At 48.7% G+C, this 20,315-nt stretch overlaps 1 protein-coding gene across 1 annotated transcript in view; it reads right to left on the minus strand.

The window, feature by feature from the left end:
- The window catches only part of TLN2 (talin 2), a 441,211-nt gene that overhangs the window by 29,567 nt on the left and 391,329 nt on the right, over positions 1 to 20,315 (minus strand). Inside the window, exons 47-52 of the mRNA XM_061180246.1 lie at positions 17,364 to 17,530; positions 16,229 to 16,412; positions 12,402 to 12,527; positions 12,084 to 12,200; positions 9,724 to 9,909; positions 5,119 to 5,226 (exon numbers count right to left, since the gene is read on the minus strand). Of these exons, the coding sequence (XP_061036229.1) occupies positions 5,119 to 5,226; positions 9,724 to 9,909; positions 12,084 to 12,200; positions 12,402 to 12,527; positions 16,229 to 16,412; positions 17,364 to 17,530 (888 nt within the window). The remainder of the gene's footprint in view (positions 1 to 5,118; positions 5,227 to 9,723; positions 9,910 to 12,083; positions 12,201 to 12,401; positions 12,528 to 16,228; positions 16,413 to 17,363; positions 17,531 to 20,315) is intronic.

The raw sequence follows: 20,315 nt of genomic DNA on the forward strand, positions 1-20,315 counted from the left end.
TTCTGACTGGTGTGAGGTGATACCTCATTGTAGTTTTGATTTACATTCCTCTAATGATTAATGATGTTGAGCATTCTTTCATGTGTTTGTTGGCAATCTGTATATCTTCTTTGGAGAAATGTCTATTTAGGTCTTCTGCCCATTTTTGGATTGGGTTGTTTTTTTGATATTGAGCTGCATGAGCCTTGATGGAGGGAGAAAACCACTTCTGTATACACTCTGGCTCTAAGAAAGGGAACGGCCCTATGGCAAAGCACCCTATTTAAATAAGGCAGGAGCAAAGGAGTTCTATTTTTATTCTGCAATTAAGTCAACATGATTTGTAATAGCAGGCAACAGATAGAATGAAATTAAAGTGCTGCTAGTGGAAGCGACGGTAATTTTAACCCTGTCAAAGACCTCGTATTGTGGGTGAGCAGCAATATTGATCTGTGGTTACTGCAGAGGCCAAGTGGCTGCCTCTCCTCCTGCAGCAGAAATCCTCCATGACAAACCAGCCAACAGCAAATGAAGAAGGCCAACATTGCTCAAATAGGCACTTCTAAAGCTTCATAAAGCAGCTCCCAGGGCAGCAAGGACGGGGTCCTGCCTAAATTAGATCCCATTGTTTGTAGACTGATAACTGGATTCTAAAAAAAAAAAAAATCCCCAAGGAGGGGTTCTCGATTTGGAGTTTCTAAATTCCCAAAGTATCCAGCTAGGGGTCTGGGAACCCTCTTAACAGTTTAGGGGACATTTGTGTTTATGTGCTGATGTGTCTCTGATGAGGGTAGGGTGAGGCAGGAAATGGGCTTTTAGCTAGCTCAAGGAGGCCCAAGATCCACGAAAGGTTAAGAAAGCTGAAATCATGATAGTTATTTCTGCCTAGACAGAGAAAAAAGGAGGATGGTATTGGTAAAGGACACAAAATTATTATTGAGAGATTTCTTACAAAATAAGGATCTGAACCAAATAAGACAAAATATTATTTAACAAAATTAGTTAATTATAGATGGTAGACACGCAAATGTTGATATGGTTTTCTGTTTTAAGATTTTTTCTAAAGTAAAACTAAAATATACAAACCAGCCCAAAAAGGTGAAGAATCCTTGGCTCTAGGATATTTGACCTGAACAAGGCTAAAGTAGCATACTTTCCCCCACGTTTTCATGTGTCCAAATTTAAGAAAAGCAGCCCCTAAAGAAGATGGCTAAACCTCCTTGGACCACCTGAAAGTGACCTCAATTTATTCCTCTAAATTGCTGGACACTTCCTCCAAACCTTAATTTCTACTTTTCTCTTTCCCCTTTTGTAAAAATTGGACAATTATCTGACCTTTCTTCAGCTTTCAGAAATCTTACTAATTCTCTTTGGTCAACTACAAAGAGAAGTCAGCTTTACAATGACCCAGGAGGACCATCCTAAGATCTCCTGTTACAGTTCCAATGTCGGTTGACTTTCTTTTCAGGATGGAGGTACTGTGGTCATCTGATGACATGCGTAGAGACCAGTGAATGAGGAGGAGGGCAGAATGGGGCATACTGTGTGTGTGTGTGTGTGTGCATGAAAATCTCTAGCTTTAACTGCTTTTTTATTCACCACCCTCAAATAGCTAACCTTAGTATTCTTTCCCTCTACCCTAAAGGTAATTTCCACATAAATCTGATGTCTTCTCTAAATTGTCAATTTGGTTTTCGTTTTCTGATTCTGTCAAAGTTCCCTCAGAAGTGAACACTAGTTTTCAGTATTCGTGCGTCTCCATTTCCCTAATTTCTTCTCGGGTCTCTACCAGCTCTGTCCTAAGCGGTCTTATGGCTCATGGTCCTCTCATGTGGAACAATCTTCCTCGTATTTAGCCTCATGTTAGTCCAGATTTCTTTGAAGTCTGCTTTGGAGAAGGAGTGAGCTTATTTTCAGCTGCAGGCCCAAGGAAACTGCTAATGTCTGCAGCTTAGGGGACAGAACGCTGTCACAGAGGTTCTACCATTTTCAGTTAGGAACTGGTATTTTTTCATGTTTATAATAATCCCCCCCTGGATGTTTCCTTCCTATATTTTTATTGGAAAATACCCTTCAAAGAGTATGTGTAGGTCTCTAAAGAGACAAGAATAAAAATATGAACAAATACTTGATGCGATTTCATTCTTATCTACTTGGATGAACCATCAGCACTTGTCACCATAAAGAGGGAAAAACCTCTTTCTTGTAAAAGATGAGACAAATTCTGGATGCTGTATAAAAGTTTTCATGTCATTTAGCTTTTCTTCCTATTAACGATTTCGTTTTAGCACCAGCAGTTTTCACACCGTAAATCTCAAAACAGCTATGGAGAAACAGGATATTTATATTATTGCCATAATTACGAGTTACAGTGACAATAACTGTAGAGGAAGATGAAAGGAAATTCAGGTGGCAGGCTTTTAACAGACACGTCAACCACCACACAATCAACCAAATTCGGTTTGCAAACACATAAGACTTCAGAGCCTTGTTTCTTTAGTAAATACCAGGAAGAACTCATAACGGAAAATGCATCAGGGAAGCACACCTGGCTGTAAAGTGCAATGGCTCTTGTTGGGTCCAGGAAAAGAAGGGAGTGGTAGCTCCCCTACTGCCAACCTCTGGTCCCACAGGAAACCTCCCAAATCACACGTGATGTGGGGTCTCCCTGTGGTATGTGCCCTTCTTCCTGTTCCAGAAGAACCTGCTGATTATCACTAGGGCTGATGCCTGGCACAGTAATTAAGTGGCTGTAAAGCTGGGGTCTCTGAGTGTGTATCCTGGGAATGGCTCCAAGGCCTTCCCACGGAGGCCCTGGACACCTCAGCTTCCTCTGGGGCAAAGAGGCCAACCACCCACCCACGACCCCCTCGGGAGGCCTTGTCTTCTTCTGCTCACCAGCATGGGGTGGGCATGGAGAGGAGTGGAGGAGGAGAGAGGAAGTGCTTTAGTGGATGCAGCACCTCGCTCCCAGATACTGGGACAGGGGCTAAAGGTGGCTTGAGGTCAAGAAGGAGACCCTCTGAGGGTTCCCTCTTCCTTCTCCCCTGGGAGAAGGTTCTCAAGACAAGTGCTGGCACCTGCCCTTCCTCATGAAGACAGAACTCCTCTCTCTGGTCTAAGCTGTCTTTGTGCAGAGGAGGGAAACCCGAGATCTTCACTCCACCGTACGCCTTGAAGGCTGCTGCCTCCTTTCCATCCCAGCTTGGGGATCTGGCGCCGCTGCAAGTGGACCCCGATGCAGTGACATTCTCGTTAAACGGCTCACCAAGAGCCAATGTGTGCAGGGGCCTGCACCTACCGACACTGGCGCCACAGGTACAAACACAGAAGCGGGGAAAAAATACGGTTTAACCAAGAAATGGAACCGGACGAAAGGGGCGAGGTGAGGATCCTTCATGGGAGTCATAGGAGGATGCCAGTATCAAGTGAACAAGATGAAGACCAAAGCATGAGAGACAGAAACAAGGAAAAATGGGTGCTGGGGGACAGCCCCCACTTGGGAAGCTAGGAGGGCACTGCTGCCGCAGCCCTGCACCTCTGCTCAGCCAGGACCGGCACCTTCCGGGAGGATTTAACGAAGCGTGCAGCAGAGTGAGCTCAGCCGCAGCCCCGGACTCCCCGCAGCCTCACTTAATCCTTAATCAGCGGCCTAACATCTGAGCAAACTGAAGCCCAGATAAGACAGTGGTAATGCAACTATTTACTTGGCAGAGCCAGGATTTGAATTCAAGCATTCTAAACCTAAGCCATCATGCTTTCCACTATGCTTTCGAATGTTCGGATGTAACAAGATTCCATGTGCCTAGAATAGATGGTCCCATCAAGAAAAAGATACCTTGTGGAAGCCTTGCTGGCTTCATTCTCCTTACGCTAAATTTCCTGCTATGCATGCTCACGGGCTGAACACCTCATATCCCAACACAGACAAGCTGGCTTGGCTGGGGAGGCTCGTGTCTGCAAACGCTGACTGGCCAAGGTGTTCTCTCCTTGGCCCACGAGCCATACACTGGTTTCTACTCACAAGCGTTCAGGCTTTGGGAGCCCAATGTCAGTAACCCCAGACTGGCCACTCTCACAAAAGATATTCTTTTGCAATGACCACGGTTACCTGGGCGAAGAATAAAAGTAATGTTCCCTTAAAAGACCTGAAATGCTTAACATCAGAAAGTAATTTAAGTTTAAGGAGAAGGCAGTGAAATGCTAGAATGAGTAGAGCTGGGACCTGGTCCCAGGTCTGTCATTAGTAGCTGGGTGACCTCAACCAAGGGGCCACACTTCTTTGGGTCTTGCATCATTCCCTTGCCCTGCTAGCCTCACATGGTCACACAAAAAGAGATAAATGTCAATGCAGAGTAAATGAAAGGCTTAATAATCTTTGAGGTACACGTGTTGTGTACCTGAAAGTGCCCTGTTGGATCTTCTTCTTTTAGGTTTAGGAAGGAGCAAGGGCAGTGAAGGGGGTGAGACATCATCAAGTCTCTTCTGGGATGTCTCTGACTCCTGAACAAGCTCTCTCCCAGAACTCCCCAGTTTTAAACGTGGCTCCCAGGATTAGACAGGGACAGATGTACACCACATTAACCCAGCTCCATGTGGGCACGGCAGGTTCGAAGGTCATCAGACAAACGGAACTGGACACATTCTCAATGTGGTCTAAGCCACTGGTTCGAGGACTGGGGGAAATCACAAGAGGCTAGTAGGTCTCCTGTAGCACTGGTGATGTTTCTAACTTGTCACGGATGCTGGTCTGGCTCTTCTAGGAGCCTTCCTGGCCCTTGCAGGATGGACTGGGGTTTTTCCTGGCCGGACCTCCTGATCTTTTTTCAGTGGTGGCTCTGTGTGTCCCACCTGCTTCGCCTCTCACTCTGCTTACCCACCGCTCTTCCACACTAGCCTTGCCTCTTTGGTGCAACGAGACAGCCAGGCTCTTCTGGATTCGAACTGCACCTCCCTCCAGACTACACCTGTATCTTGTGTGCTGGGGCAGTGTGATGAGAGAGGCTTTTCAGCTCAATCCAGTCCCAGCCTCGCAAGGGAGCCTGCGCGATGCTCTAAGAGGGGTTTTCCCGAGGAAAGGATGCTCTGCACCCGGATCAGCTCTTCCCCAGCCCTGGCCTGGCCCATGCCCCTCCTCACCACCAAGACGTGCTCCAGAAGGTCCAGGTAGCCGAGGGTGCACTCCGTCCCGTACCGCAAGGCTCTGGTGCGCACCTCCTCACTGACCTCGGGGTGATAGGATGCTTGCTGGAGAGAGAAAGGAACGTCGACATCTTAAAACAGGAAGAGCCAGCTGGCAAGTGGACCAGGCAGCCAGGTGGGGTCACTTGCCCAGCAGTGCTGTGTAGCCCAAGACCCAGAGGCAGGAGACGTCGATTCTGGAACTCCTCCTGTTTTACCTTCAGTGACCTCTCTGAGAAACCTTCCCTGCCTCCCTGGAGAGAGGAGGGGCTCTCCTCCACATTCTCCTGATACCTCCCACCTGTCTGCACTGCAGGTTCTCTGACAACACTTTGTGTCTTGCTTTTTCTAGTGCCCAGAGGCCAGAAAAAAGCAAGTGAATCTGGCCCCTCTTTCCTTCCTTTCTCCTCATGCCCCCCCCATCTTTTATTGAAAGGTAAGAAATTCCACGTGTGCTAAAAAGCCCAGGAAAGACTCATAACTGGGGCTTACAGCAGAGGCAGTACCATCCCAGGATCAGCCTCCCTCTCTCCTGCAGCATGAAGCATCCTGAAGAGCCCTCTCTGCTCACATGCTTATCACGCCCAGGTCCGCACTCTGTGACCTGATCACACTGCAGTCACAGTGAGTCTCCCGACCAAGGCTCACTGGCTCCTGGGAACCTTCAGAGAGCGAGCCCCCCAGCACCCTCAGAGGTGCCATAAATAACTCATCTCGCATTATACACGTTGAGATAAGCAGACCAGGACATACAGTTAACATAGCATCTGGCCCTTTGTTCTTGTACTTGGGACCTGCCGACTTGAGTCATTTGTGAGCTATCATTTCAGATGGTACGCCCATTCACAGGGCTGCCAGATGAACTACAGAACGTCCAGTTACATTTGAGTTTCGAATAAACAATGAAAACTTGTAGCATAAGTATGGGGCAGCCTGTTTTTTATTTGCTCAGTCTGGCAACCCTACCCATTTAGCCTTTCCTCCTTCTACAACCTCACTCTGGAAAGAACTCGAGGGGGCTTACAAGAATACAAAAAATAGAAAACTGCAAATAAATCACAAGTCAGGACAAATACAAATTACACATTAGGATAAAAGGTCAAGGCAGAAGGGGAAGCGTGACCCACCTCCATGCTCCCTCCAGTCAAATCCCTCTCCCCAGGACTGGGGGCTGTTAGGGCAACACCCGGGAAATTTCCGCTTACCTGACCCCACAAACCACCCCAAGAGGGGTGGGGATAATTCGAGTGGCCAATATCTGTCATTTATGAGCCTGGCTGTATTCATCTGAGGACTAACGGGCCAGGCCTTTAACCCCTCCTGCGTTTTAATCAGCCTCGCCCCATGTCTCCAAGTGTGAGGACAGAGCCCATGTCTGGTTCGACGAGACACCACTGGGGGAAGACAAGGGCTATGATGCTCCTCCAGTAGGTAACATGCAAGGCCCTCCTTGAGAGCTGTGCGGGAGCTGCTGGTCACGGCTGGTGGCTCTAACCTGGTAGATCCCTTGGGGAGGGCAATCGAGCAATAATCAGGAGGTCAAATGGTGTGACATTCTAATTCTACTTCTGGGAGCCTGCCTAAGGATATCATCCAAAGCATAGGAAAAACGGATACACCCAAAGATGTTCACTGCAGTAAAGTTGATGATTTAAGAAAACTGCAGACAATCTAAGCATCTGATAGTGGGGGAAAGAGTATATTCATTACCAGAGTATTTTGTGGTCAATAAAGAGTCAGTTATAATGACTGCTAGTAACACAGAAACAGTCATGTAACATTAATTGTAATCAGAGATATAAAATTGTATCTGAGGGGCTTCCCTGGTGGCGCAGTGGTTGAGAATCTGCCTGCTAATGCAGGGGACACGGGTTCGAGCCCTGGTCTGGGAAGATCCCACACGCCGCGGAGCGACTAGGCCCATGAGCCACAACTACTGAGCCTGCGCATCTGGAGCCTGTGCTCCGCAACAAGAGAGGCCACGATAGTGAGAGGCCCGCGCACCGCGATGAAGAGTGGCCCCTGCTTGCTGCAACTAGAGAAAGCCCTCGCACAGAAATGAAGACCCAACATAGCCAAATAAATAAATAAATTAAAAAAAAAAAGCATTAAAAAAAAAAGAAATTGTATCTGACATAGACATATGGACATGAAAGGAAGACCAGAAAGAAACAGACACGAGAATAACCTTAGGGTGTAGGGAAGTCTGCATCCCCACCGGAGCAATTAGCGTAATCCTGTCTCTGATGAGTCAGTATGGGACCTACTGCGCCTCCGTTTCTGCCCTGCTCAGCCCCAAAGGTGGTGTTCAAATATGGCCACGTGGCGCTCTGCTTGGCACAGAGGGTTCCTTCTTGACCCACCAGTAGGCATCCCTGGCTTTCTATATGTTCTCATTGCATGCCCTTTCTGGCAAGCTGCCTCGTGCCCTTTCTGGCAAGCTGCCTCGTTTCCTTTCTGTGAAGGGATGGGAATACAGGAGACCAAAGGCAACATAAGTGTCAGTAAGTCCTATCCTAACAGGAGTCTCAGGGCTCAGCAGTGACTCTTGTCATCAAGTCTGGTGTTGGCGTGTGAAGCTCTGGCTGTTATTTTGTCCTGCAAAATCAGGATGGCCTGATCTAGGGTGGGATAACAGCGAGGACCTGAGGCTGGGCAAACGGCACCGGTCCTTTAATCTTTAACCTCCTCCCCTGAAAACGGGAACGTGTGTGAGGGGAGAGACTTGAAAATCACAGCTGCCTTCCATTTCCCCCTTTCATTTCACGTCTATAACGTGGAGACAAAAGTACCCATCACTCATCAACCACAGCGACCTCGAGCTCTATGGCTGGGAGGCCACGGGCAGCAGAAACAGACTAGCCCGGAACTCAGAAGACACGATTTCAGTTCTGGTTCTGATTGTAAGTACAACAGCTGTGTGACCTTGGTCATGCCACTTCACCTCTCCAAGCCTGTTTCATCATCCATCACATTAGGAGAATTCCTTTACCCTTCCCATCTAGGATCGGACGACAGAACATACACGCCAGCCCTTCCAAAACTATGAGGTGCCCTGCATATACACCATGGTGGCCTTTAGGCCATATCTGGCTGGTAAATACTGTTCTTTTTTTTTTTTTAAAGAGCTTTTTGGTTGTTTTTGATGCAGACCATTTTTAAAGTCTTTATTGAATTTGTTACAATATTGCTTCTGTTTTTCATGTTTTGCTTTTTGGCCCCGTGGCATGTGGGATCTTAGCTCCCTGACCAGAGATTGAACCCGCACCCCCAGCACTGGAGGGCCATGTCTTCGCCACTGGACCGCCAGGGACGTCCCTGGAAAATACTGTTCTGATGGAGGCCTTAACCCCTTCGGGGAATTATCGCTTCTGCCAGGGCAGATCCCACTGAGCGCATCAAAACTGTACTTGTGGCCTCAGGAGAGTCTAAACTCCCCGGCCCAGCGCACTCGGTCCTCAGGACAGTGGCCCGACCCTCTTGCCACCCTCTGCTCCCCCCCCTAACCCCCCCCCCGCCTACCCCTGTTCCCCATGCTCTACCCTCCCCCACACCCAGGAGACCAGGAAATGCGGCGCTTTCTCCCACACCCAGCCCTTCAGCCTGGCTGCCTCACCCTGCCTCTGCCCAGGGACCCCAGCCCACCCTACCCTTGCCAAGGAACCCGAGAGGCCATCGTCCGACCCCGCACCAGCTCTCCCCACAACTCACTGCACCACAAAGAAGGGCCCTGTTGCTGAGGACATCGAGCTGCAACAGCTGTTCTTCCCTTTCTGTGGCTCAGCCCCATCTGCCCACCACGGCAGGGGGGCCATCGATCCATCACGGAGCAGAAGTCAGGGTCCCTGGGCCACAGCTGTCCCTAGAAGGGTGGAGGGCTGGGGTGGAGGTGCTCAATGGGAGGCTCTTATGGCTCTCTGGCTTAACAGATCAAAAATAAAGGGAAGGTCATAAAGCTCAGGTCTCCCCAGCTCCTTCCATGAGCACCGGCTTAGGGCAGTGGCCCCCGCCGTCTCCCCAAGGATCAGAAAAGCTGCTCCAAGACGTCTGGCACAGAGAGCAAAAAGGCAGATCCCTGACATTCTGTTTGGTTCCTCTCACTCACTGCCTCACCCAATTATGGCAACACCCCTCCGGGCGCAGAATGGCTGCTGACCTATGGAAGCAGGAAAGGGTGCAGGCTGACGAGGGGTGTGGTTTTCCTTTGAAGGGCCTGGAACAAAATGCCACAGGCCCGCTTTACTACTGCCAGAGAGGCCTCCACTACAGCCCCTGAAAGAAGGTGTCCCGCCTATTTAGGAAGAACTGAGAGGTAAAGTGGGAGGGTCAGTCAGCAGGCCTACTCCATGCCCTCTCAGACACAAAACTGCCCCCGGAGAGTCACCTCCCAGGGGCTGACGGGCACACCTGCCTTCCCGCGTAGCCTATTACACACACAGGTTAAGGTACCGAGCGGCTTCCTTCTACACGTGGCCAGCCCCTCCCCCTCTCCAAACTGAACCCAACAGCTCAACCGTGACCGAACACTACCCTACCCACCCCAAACAACGCCAAGGCCTTTACCTTGCAAGCTGTCAACATATCTGACACGGCCTTCCGGCTCAGGTTGGCGGTGGCAATCACGTCCTCCTGTCGACACGAGTTCCCGGCTGCCACGGCTTTGGCTGTTGCCATGGTGATGCCTTTGGTCATCCTGATGGATTCTTCAGGTGATGATGTCTTTTCAGGTACCTCTTTGGACTGGAATACCTGGAAGTTAGAAATCGAAGTGCTGAAAAAATCAAAAAGGGAAGGACAGAAATAACTTACGCCTCCCTTACCGGCTGCGGCTCAGTGTCTGAAAACCGAGCCAGCCACGGGAAGAAACCGTCAAATGGCAGGAAATTAGAAATCTGAGTACAGTAATATCATTCTTGCTTTCAAGATTCCGGCGTGGATAAGCCTCACACACCTGTACTCGGTATTCATGGGGACAACGTGGGGAGGGAGAACGATCCACAGCATTAACTTGTTTGCCTTCGGAAACTGACACTCAACGTGTATTCGTTACCCCCCTCCACCGGGGCGGGGTGGGGGGCATTGTGCGGCTTCCCAGTTCTCCTGGCCCATTCCTGCTCATGCTTCGGTAGTTCCCGGAAACTCCGCAGCCCAGATGCTGGTTCCAGGGCAGGACTGACCTGGATGCATTGCTCTGGACTCAGCTCTCTCTCTTTAAGAGGGTGTGGGGCTGGGGGAAATGAAGCATTCAGTTTCTTCTATTCTTAGCCTTTCTTACAAATATAACTGCCTAATTGTGTGGAGGTGTTCAGGTCGACTGTGCCGCGGTGACACTGTGAATTATTTAACAACACACACACACACCTTTAGAGAAGCTGAAATAAATTAGCCATGGTAAGTGAATATCTCACTTTAAAGTTCCACCTGCCAGTCAAGCCAGCCGTTTCTGCTTCCAGCCCATCTGCCATGGTTCTACCATGAGTGATGGGTGCCCTGGCTGTCCCTGTACATGAGGACTCCCAAACCAGGTGGGGCTGCTCTGTCTTCTGCCCTAGGCAGCCACGTTCCAGCAGGGAAGTCTTCCTGGAAGCAGAAAGGAGGACCCAGCCAGCATCCCTGCCATGTGCCAACCACTGTTAAACATCACTACTCCCCTAAAAATGAACAGCTACCGTCAGGCCGCCCAGGACCACCCCTGAATGCTACAGTGGAATGAACACGGACAGAGCTCTCCACACTAACGTGGGCCTTGGGACACATGCTCCTTTGGAAACCTCCTGTGTCCATGAAAATGCACAGTCTGGGTCAATTCTAAACCACATCGGTATACTTAGGTCGACCATGTGTCTGTAATTTCCCAAGAAAGCTCCAAATTTCAAATCGCTTCCATTGCCACCATTAGGCCCACCCACACCTGTCAGAATGTGTGTCCAGACTTTTGGTAAGAAACCCCCAGCCCGTGCAAGCAGGTTAGCGCCAGGCAGCAGCCTTAAGGCCTGTATTTTTTAGTTTCTTCTCCGTGTTGAGAACTAAGCACAACACCAACCAAGGTTGGATTCATTAAAAACAGGACAAGAGAACCCAAGCCTCCACCAGCAAAACCCAACAGAATTGCTTGTCTCTACTGCTGCCCTTCAGCGGCTTGTGGCCCTCACAGGTGACCCTCTAAAGACGCCTCCTTCCAAAAGAGAAGCTGAATCTGTGATCAGACCTCCTATTAAAAAGAAATCTCAGTTTGAAACTACTCATTTTTAGCATATTTCTATTTCTAGGGATAAGGATGATTCAATCCACAATTGTCTCGGGATCAAAAGAACAGGAGACCATCACAGTTTCACCAGGACACCCTCGCTCTGCAACGGTGGAACAAGGTAAGAGCGAACATGGGGTCAGCGTCTCTGAGATCAGACACCTCACACAGAAGGAAGCCTGACGTTAGAGGGAAGTGTCCCAGGTAAAGGCATCCAGGTTTTCCTAACAGCCAACCTCAGACTCCCAAATCCGTACGTGTGCAGCAGTGTGAGTGTTGCCGGTGGCAACGGGAATCAGGAGGGGCTACGTGGCTGCACAGTGTACACACCATTTAAACTCAAGGCGAGGGCAAGCGGCTACACTGAATTTTCCCTTTACCAGGACTCTTCTGTAGCACTTTCGTTTCACGCTGCAATTTTAGTGGAATTAAACCTGAATGGTCCCAAGCCATACATTAATTCATTTAATTACAATGACAAATTGATCCTAGCCAAACTCCGAGGTCAGTTTCACATGGGGTCTCCATGATACAAACGTACCAGCAGGCAGGCAAGTGGGCCTCCCTAACTCAGGTGTTCCAGGTAAAACCTCTTTATGCTAGAAGTCTCAGAGAAGTTGCACTGGGGTCAGCTGCTGGATGTGGACCCTGAGGGAGGTGACTGGTGGTTCCTTACCGTGAGCTCCTGCTTCATGTACTCGATGGTGGCCTCAAGTGCCCGTGTGCCCCGGGTGGCCTCGTCCTCCACCGCCTTCACGGTCTTGAGGAGGGAGGTGACATTGGTCACCATCACCTGCACGGGAAGAGATGTCAAGAGAAAACAGGGAGTGCACTGAGGTCCCATTCCTCCTTTTAGTTCCGGATCTAATGCCACGAGTACCAGCACCTCTAAGTGAGAAAGGAGCTCAGATGCACATCCTCCAATACTCTTGAGTGTGCATCTCTCACTGCAGCACCCCTGGTACGCTTGCCCCTAATTGGGGCTCCACTCTACCTTGGCGGCCCCCTTGAGCTGGTACATGGAGGGGTCATCGGCAGGCTTGCTGGCAGCTCCCTTGGTAGCACCAATGAGATCTGAGAGGGCCTTAGCCACGTCTTTGATGGCATTGATCAACACCACCTGAAAGAGAGCATGGGCCCAGGTGAGCAGGCTGCACCCAGAGCACACAGCCCAAGAGCAGGGCTCTCCATCAGCAGCTCCCAAGCCTGCAGCACAGGAGAATCCCCAGGAACCACCCTTGGAGACTCTGATGCGAGGCTGGGTGGAAAACCAGATTGCAGACTTGAAGAAGCTCCCTAAGGGAGTCAGATGCTGAGCCAGAAAGCGGGGCCCCGGTAGATTTAGCATATTCAGAAACACCGCCTAGCTGGCGGCTCTGCTGACAAGCTGCCTATGAAAGGATGAGGGCAGCTAAGCAGACACCCCGAGACGCCATGCCACGCACCTGTGCCCGGAACTGGTCACCAAGACCACTGAGAACAAAATGCAAGCCTTCTGCCCTGGCTTGCAAGGCCTCCGTGGCAGCCCACCTGCGTCCCCAGACTTGGTTCCTGGGATCCTGACTCACTCAGCATGTTATAGGCATGTGGGTCTGTGTTTCTTCCCTATAGGAAATCCTCCCTCGTTCCAACCTCAGGGCCTCTGCTCTTGTTCCCCTCTCTGCTTGGAACCCGGCTTTTCTCATCCTTCAGGTCTCAGCTCAAATGTCATGTCCTCAGAGACCCTTCCTGACCACTCTAGCTATAAGCCCACCCCCACTGAAACTCCCTCAGCTTGCCCTGTTTTATTTATAGCACTTAGCAGTATGTGGAATTACTTTATTATTTATTCACTTATACACCATCTGTCTTCTTCCTCGACTTGGATGGAAGCTGTAGGAGGGCTGGCCTGGTCTTCTGTCTGTTGTATTTTGCACTCAGGACAGGACCTGGCGTGTAGTGGGCCCTCAGCAAATACTCACGGAATGAGTGAATATACAGATGTGTACCCATGTAACACTGGATGGAACACAGTATCTTCACTCTTCTAACTGAACAGACACCACGGGCCACTTCTTCTGTGTGTTAGACTTGGAATCTCAAATACCAGGCATATTTAGGAATTACATGATATTGGGTATTACATTTAAGTTTTCTGGGTCCAGCAGCTACAATAACAACTCCTACTTCTAAAACAACAACTTCCCTTCGTTGAGGGCAATGTTCCAGATGCTGAGCCAAGCACAATGCGCATTATCTTATTTAACCCTCATCACTGCCACTTTGAGTGGGAACTACGTTGCTCGTGTCCACACTGGCAGAGGCTGGGAATGGCAAGGTTGGGATTCAGACTCTGGTCAGTGTGATCACAAGGGCCACGGTCTTCACCTCTACACTGTATTACGCTCTATGGCCCTGGCTCCTCATCTACAAATGGGGTGAGCAGTGCCAGCCCTGCCCATTTACCGCACTGCTGGCAGGATGAACTGAATAATGGACGTGAAAACGTCTTAGAAACTCTAGCGTCCCAGAACCTGCAAGCACAGCCACACCATGACTGCCCAGCCTCCCAACCCTCCCCGTCTCCATCCCGTGGCTTCTCACCCACAGGGTGCACGGGATCTCTGTCAACCTCTGAAACCACAGGGCAGCTCGGGCTGTGACGGGGCTCGTGAAGGGGGGGCTAACGGTGGGGACCACCACGGGGAGGCGCAGCGGGCAGGTGTGCTGCCGACACCTGGCGTACACTGTCCCATCCCGTGTCACTGCACAGCGACCAGTGAGTGGGCACACTTTTCTGAGAGGACATCTCCCACTGGCGGTCTCAAAAGAAGTTGGGCCCTAGGACATCTAGACCATTTGGGAGTTTAAGCCTCTAAGCAATTCAATACGTTTCTCTGTATTCAAAGATTTAAATTCTCCCAGCTGATTCATTCCAAGTTGAGCTGGACTAGGGGAAAGTGTGGGTTCCATCCCCACTGATGCGTTTTCTAGCTTTTCCTTCCTTCCTCCGTGGGGATAAGAACAATACCCAGGCAGAGACTTCTGTGAGTGCTTCGCATTCCGGAGGCAGCCAATCTGAGCTCTGATGTTATCAAAGAGAAAGTCAGCAGAAGGAGTAAAAAGCCAACAGACGGAATGTTTCCTTTACGGAGCTCCGCTCCAGCAGAGGACATCAGGAAGGGAAGGGTCACAGCCGTGTGGGAGCAAAGCTCGTGGCCCTGTGCTCACCAGAACAGTAGTTGTCGTCAACCCTGGCGCTGGATGGTAGGAGGTTCTCTCTCCAGTGTTGTCCAAATGGGCTGAACAGGCTCGTTTACTGAGTATGGTTTAAGCAGTGAAAACTGAAGTGTTTACCACACTGGGGTTGAAATGGCAGAGGGATTTTTAAGTTTTGCACTCGGGAATGGGGAGAATCCATCAATAACGGCCACGGTTGGCTGTTAGTTCAGCAAGAGCTGAACTGCTTTGCTGGGTATCTACGATGTGTGGGAGCAGTGCTTGGTGTGTAGGTTTCAAAGATCAATAAACTATGATTCCTGTCCTTGAGGAGCTGATGGTCTAGGCTGGGGAACCAAGGACCAGGTAGGCAATGGCAGTGAAGTGGCTAAATCCAAAGCAGAGAGTCACAGAGCGTGGAGCCCTTCCCTGCCCCTCAGCTCCTCTCTCCCCTCCCCTTCAGAGCCAAACGTTTCAAGTGGGGCATCTATACACACTGGCTTCCTTCCTTCACCCGCATCTGGCCACTGCTCACTTACAGCCCTGGCTGGGTGGCCACTGCCCTCCACGGCCCTGGGCCTGGCTCTCAGACCTTTGTCTTTCTTGCTGCCTTGGCTGCATCTCTGGTGGGTTGCTGCACTCCTTCCTCTTAACATCAGGCCCCTGGCTTTCCTTCTACCAGCTGCTTCTCAGTCTCCTTAGGCATCTCTTTCTCCTGAAGATGGTCCTCAATAGTGGATTCCTCAGCTCCGCCTTGATCCCTTCTCCTCTTCCTTCCACAGACGGTGGTTGCAGTCACTGTCTGTCGGCCAATAACCCCTACATCCACATCTCCCAAACTGAGCAGGCTCAAGCCTACACACTTGTTCTACCTGAGTGTCTCTCTGGAACATCCAATGCAACATGCTGCAAACCGAACTCACCTGCATCTCCGCCTGGGGCAGCCCTCCCTCCAGGGAGCCCCAGCTGGGTACATGGAGCCACTGCCCATTCACTGACCTAGCCTGAAACGCGCAGTCATCCCGGCCTCCCCCATCTCCCTCATCTCCAACGCTCACTGCGTCCAATCGTTTACCAAGCCCTGCTGAGTCTTTTTTTTTTAAAATTTAATTTATTTATTTATTTTTGGCTGTGTTGGGTCTTCGTTCTGTGTGAGGGCTTTCTCTAGTTGCGGCGAGCGGGGGCCACTCTTCATCGCGGTGCGCGGGCCTCTCACTATCGCGGCCTCTCTTGTTGCGGAGCACGGGCTCCAGACGCGCAGGCTCAGTAGTCGTGGCTCACGGGCCTAGTTGCTCCGCGGCATGTGGGATCTTCCCAGACCAGGGCTCGAACCCGTGTCCCCTGCATTGGCAGGCAGATTCTCAACCACTGCGCCACCAGGGAAGCCCCCTGGCTGAGTCTTCTTTACAGACTCCTCTCAAATCTTCTGGCTTATCTCCATAGCCACGGCCACACCACAGTCCATGCCACTATCCTGCCTAGATAACTGCTTCCTACCAGTCCCCAAAGCACAGACGCACCCGTGCACATGTTGTCCACTCCCAAAGTTCCTATTTTGCCTTTGCTTTCTTCTGAGGCCTGGCGCACAGTGTCTGTGGGACCACGAGGCCCGCCTGTACCTACCTGGGTCTCGGGGTCGTCAGAGCCCAGGCTGGCGGCCCCCAGCTTGACCACCTCGGCGAGCTGGGTGATGGTGGCTGCCGAGGACTGGGCTGCCTGGGCCAGCTTGTCTGGAGTGGATGCAGCCCCCGAAACCAGCAATTTCGTGTCTTCCACCAAGGCCTTGGCTGTCTTCAGAATGTTCTCCCTGAGAAAGGCGGGAGAGCATGGGGAGGAGGAGAGACAAAGGGCAGAGCTTGGTCACTGGTAGTTAGGAGGAAAAGAAACCCTTCTAGGGGCTTTTGTTAAAGGGCGTTGAAGAAGAGAGGTGATGCGTTTCTCCTCCCTTAACAGGAGGCTCTCATCTTCCATGTAAGAGAATTAGGAGAGAGGAGAGGAAAGTCAGCCCAGAATTCACATAGTTGATTAATGGTAAAGCTTCAATTAAAGATTCAGGCTCATCAGTTTGGCCCCCTTCCCCCCGCCCTGTAGCTTCTTCCTTGGGGTTCCTACTATCCCTGAAAATACGTCATAGTTACAGGAACGTGTGAGGACACATGGGTCAGGGGACCTTGCCCTGGACATCACAGCCCCAGGGGCTGGGTTCTGGAAGGGGTGACAGGGCACTGGGAATCTCCTCCCCTGCCCAGTCCTGGGGCTGAAGAGAGAGGAAGAAAGGTGCTGGACATGTGGCGAGGATATTTGGGGTCTCCAGCAGCAAATGGAGACCCTGGTACCAGCCTCTGAAGCAGAGTCTCAAGAGTCTAAAGAGCCCGGGAGAGACAGCAGGCTCGGAGCTTCACTGTTCACTTAGGTAAGAGCTACATGCCTGCCTGGGCCACTACCAGTCCTACGAGGGATGGTGAAAACATCAGGGGCACAGCTTTTTAGCTTAGAAAGCAAAAAGATCAAAAAGCTATCCTCTGCTGGAGCAGACTGGATTTAGGCTGTGAGAGGCAAAGCTGGAACACAACTCTGTTCGCAGTTGAGAAAAGGCACTTATTTTGATTACGTGGGTCACTTCCCCCACTTGAGCGTCCTGTTGAAATCAAAATGGATAACCACATTTCTGGCTCTAGGGCAGCATCTCCAAAGTCCATCAGGCCATACTGAACCTCTCCCCATCCAGGAGCCCACAGGACAGCCTTCACTCCCATACCTGTGGTCTGCGAAGGTCTCGTTGTTCTCTGCGTTCAGGGTCCCTGCAGTCGCAAACATGATGGTGGTGTCCAGGTCGGCGATGATCCCAGACACAGCAGTGGCAGCTGTGATACATGCCTGGGTCCCCTTGTTCCCAGCTTGGAGAGCTGATAGCACCAAGGACACCTATAGGCAGAGAGGAAATGTCAGGGGGTGTGGAAGACGGAGAAAATATAACCCATAGGTTTTCAGACTACAAAAAAAAGGAAACACTGCAAAGAATGCTCAAAAAAATAGAAGAGGAGGAAACACTTCCAAACTCATTTTATGAGGCCAAAATTACTCTGATACCAAAACCAGGCAAGGATGCCACAAGAAAATAAAATTACAGGACAATATCCCTGATGAACACAGATGCAAAAATCCTCAACAAAATATCAGCAAACCGAACTCAACAATACAGTAAGAGTATCACATACCATGATCAAGTGGCATTTATTCCAGGGATGCAAGGATGGTTCAACATCCACATATCAGTCAATGTGATACACCACATTTACAAAATGAAGGGTAAAAATCATATAGTCATCTTAATAAATGCAGAAAAAGCATTTGACAAAATTCAACAACCGTTTATGATAAAAACTCTCAATAGAGTGGGTATAGAGAGAACATACCTCAATATAATAAAGTCCACATACAACAAGTCAATAGCTAACATCATATTCAAAGGTGAAAAGCTAAAAGCTTTAGACAAGAAATAAAAGTCATCCAAACTGGAAAGAAGTAAAACTGTCACAATTTGCAGATGACATGATATTATATGTAGAAAACCCTGATGACTCCATAAAAAAAAAAAATTAGAATAAATGAATTCAGCAAACTTGCAGGATACAAAATCAATAAACAAAAATCTATTGTGTGTCTATACACTAACAACAAACATCAGAAAGAGAAATTAAGAAAACAATCCCATTTACAATTGCATCAAAAAGAACGGAATACCTAGGAATAAATTTAACCAAGGAGGTGAAAGACCTGTATATTGAAAACTACAAGACACCAAAGAAAGAAACTGAAGAAGGCACAAATAAATGAAAAGATATTCTGTGCTCATGGATTAGAAGAATATTGTTAAAATAGTAGTTTAGTAGTATAAAACACTACCAAAACCAGTATGCAATTCAATGCAATTCTTATCAAAATTAAAATGGGGGCTTCCCTGGTGGCGCAGTGGTTAAGAATCCGCCTGCCAATGCAGGGGACACGGGTTCAAGCCCTGGTCCGGGAAGATCTCACATGCCATGGAGCAGTTAAGCCTGTGCACCACAACTACTGAGCCTGCGCTCTAGAGCCCACGAGCCACAACTACTGAGTCCACGTGCCACGACTATTGAAGCCTGCACGTCTAGAGCCCGTGCTCCACAACAAGAGAAGCCACCACAATGAGAAGCCTGCACACCGCAATGAAGAGTAGCCCCTGCTCACTGCGACTAAAGAAAGCCTGTGCGCAGCAACGAAGACCCAATGCAGCCAAAAAAAAAAAAAATTAAAATGGCATTTTTCATAGAAAATGAACAAACAATCCTAAAATTTGTATGGAACCATAAAAGATCCCAAATAGCCAAAGCAATTTTGAGAAAGAAGAACAAAACTGGAGGCATAATGTTTTCTGATTTCAAACTATATCACAAAGCAACAGTAATTAAAACAGTATGGTAATGGCATAAAAAAAGACACATAGATTAATGGAATAGATAGTCCAGAAATAAACCCATTCATATATGATCAATTAGTTTATGACAAAGGAGCCAAGAATATACAATGGGGAAAGACCAGTCTGTTCAATAAATGGTGTTGAGAAAACTGGACAGCCACATGCAAAAGAATCAAACTGGACCATTATCGTACACTATACACAAAAATTAACTCAAAATGGATTATATATAAGACCTGAATGTAAGACCTGAAACCCCTAGAAGAAAATATAGCTGGTCACTTCCCTGACATAGGTCTTGGGTCTTGGCAATGAATCTGACACCAAAAGCACAAGAAACAAAAGCAAAAATAAACAAGTGAGACTATATCAAACTAAAAAGTTTCTGCACAGGAAAGGAAACCACCAACAAAATGAAAAGGCAATCTACTGAATGGGAGAAAATATTGATATTTGCAAATCATATATCTGGTAAACATATAAAGAACTCATACAACTCAATAGCAAAAAAAAAAAAAATCTGATTTTAAAAATGGGAAGAATACCTCAATGGATATTTTTCCAAAAAAGATACAGAGATGGCCAACAGGCACATGCAAATATGCTCCACATAATTGTCAGGGAAATGCAAATCAAAACCACAATGAGATATCACCTTACATCTGTCAGAATGTTAATTATCAAAATGAAGTAACAAGTGTTGGCAAAGATGTAGAGGAAAGTGAACCCTTACGCACCTTTGGTGGGAATAAAAATTGGTGCAGCCCTATATGAAAAACAGTATGGAGGTTCCTCAAAACATTAAACATAGAACTACCATGTGATCCCACAATTTTACTTTTGGGTATTTATTCAAAGAAAATGAAAACACTAACTCAAAAAGATATATGTGCCCCCATGTTCACTGTAGCACTATTTATAAGAGCCAAGACAAGGAAAAAACCCAAGTGTCCATCGATGGATGAATGGATAAAGAAAATGTGGTACATATACACAATGGAATATTATTCAGCCATAAATAAGAATGAAATCTTGCCACTTTCGACAACATGAATGGACATCAAAGGCATTATGCTAACTGAAATAAGTCAGAGAAAGACAAATACTGCATGACCTCTCTTTTATGTGGAATCTTAAAACAAAAACAAACACCAAGCTCATAGATAGAGAGAACAGACTGGTGCTTGCCAGAGGCGGGGGATGAGGGGTAGGAGAAATGGGTGAACTGTTTTCGTTTTAGTCTAAATAAATTGA

This window comes from Eubalaena glacialis, chromosome 2 (assembly GCF_028564815.1).
Source record: "Eubalaena glacialis isolate mEubGla1 chromosome 2, mEubGla1.1.hap2.+ XY, whole genome shotgun sequence".
In the NCBI taxonomy this organism is placed as follows: Eukaryota; Metazoa; Chordata; class Mammalia; order Artiodactyla; family Balaenidae; genus Eubalaena; species Eubalaena glacialis.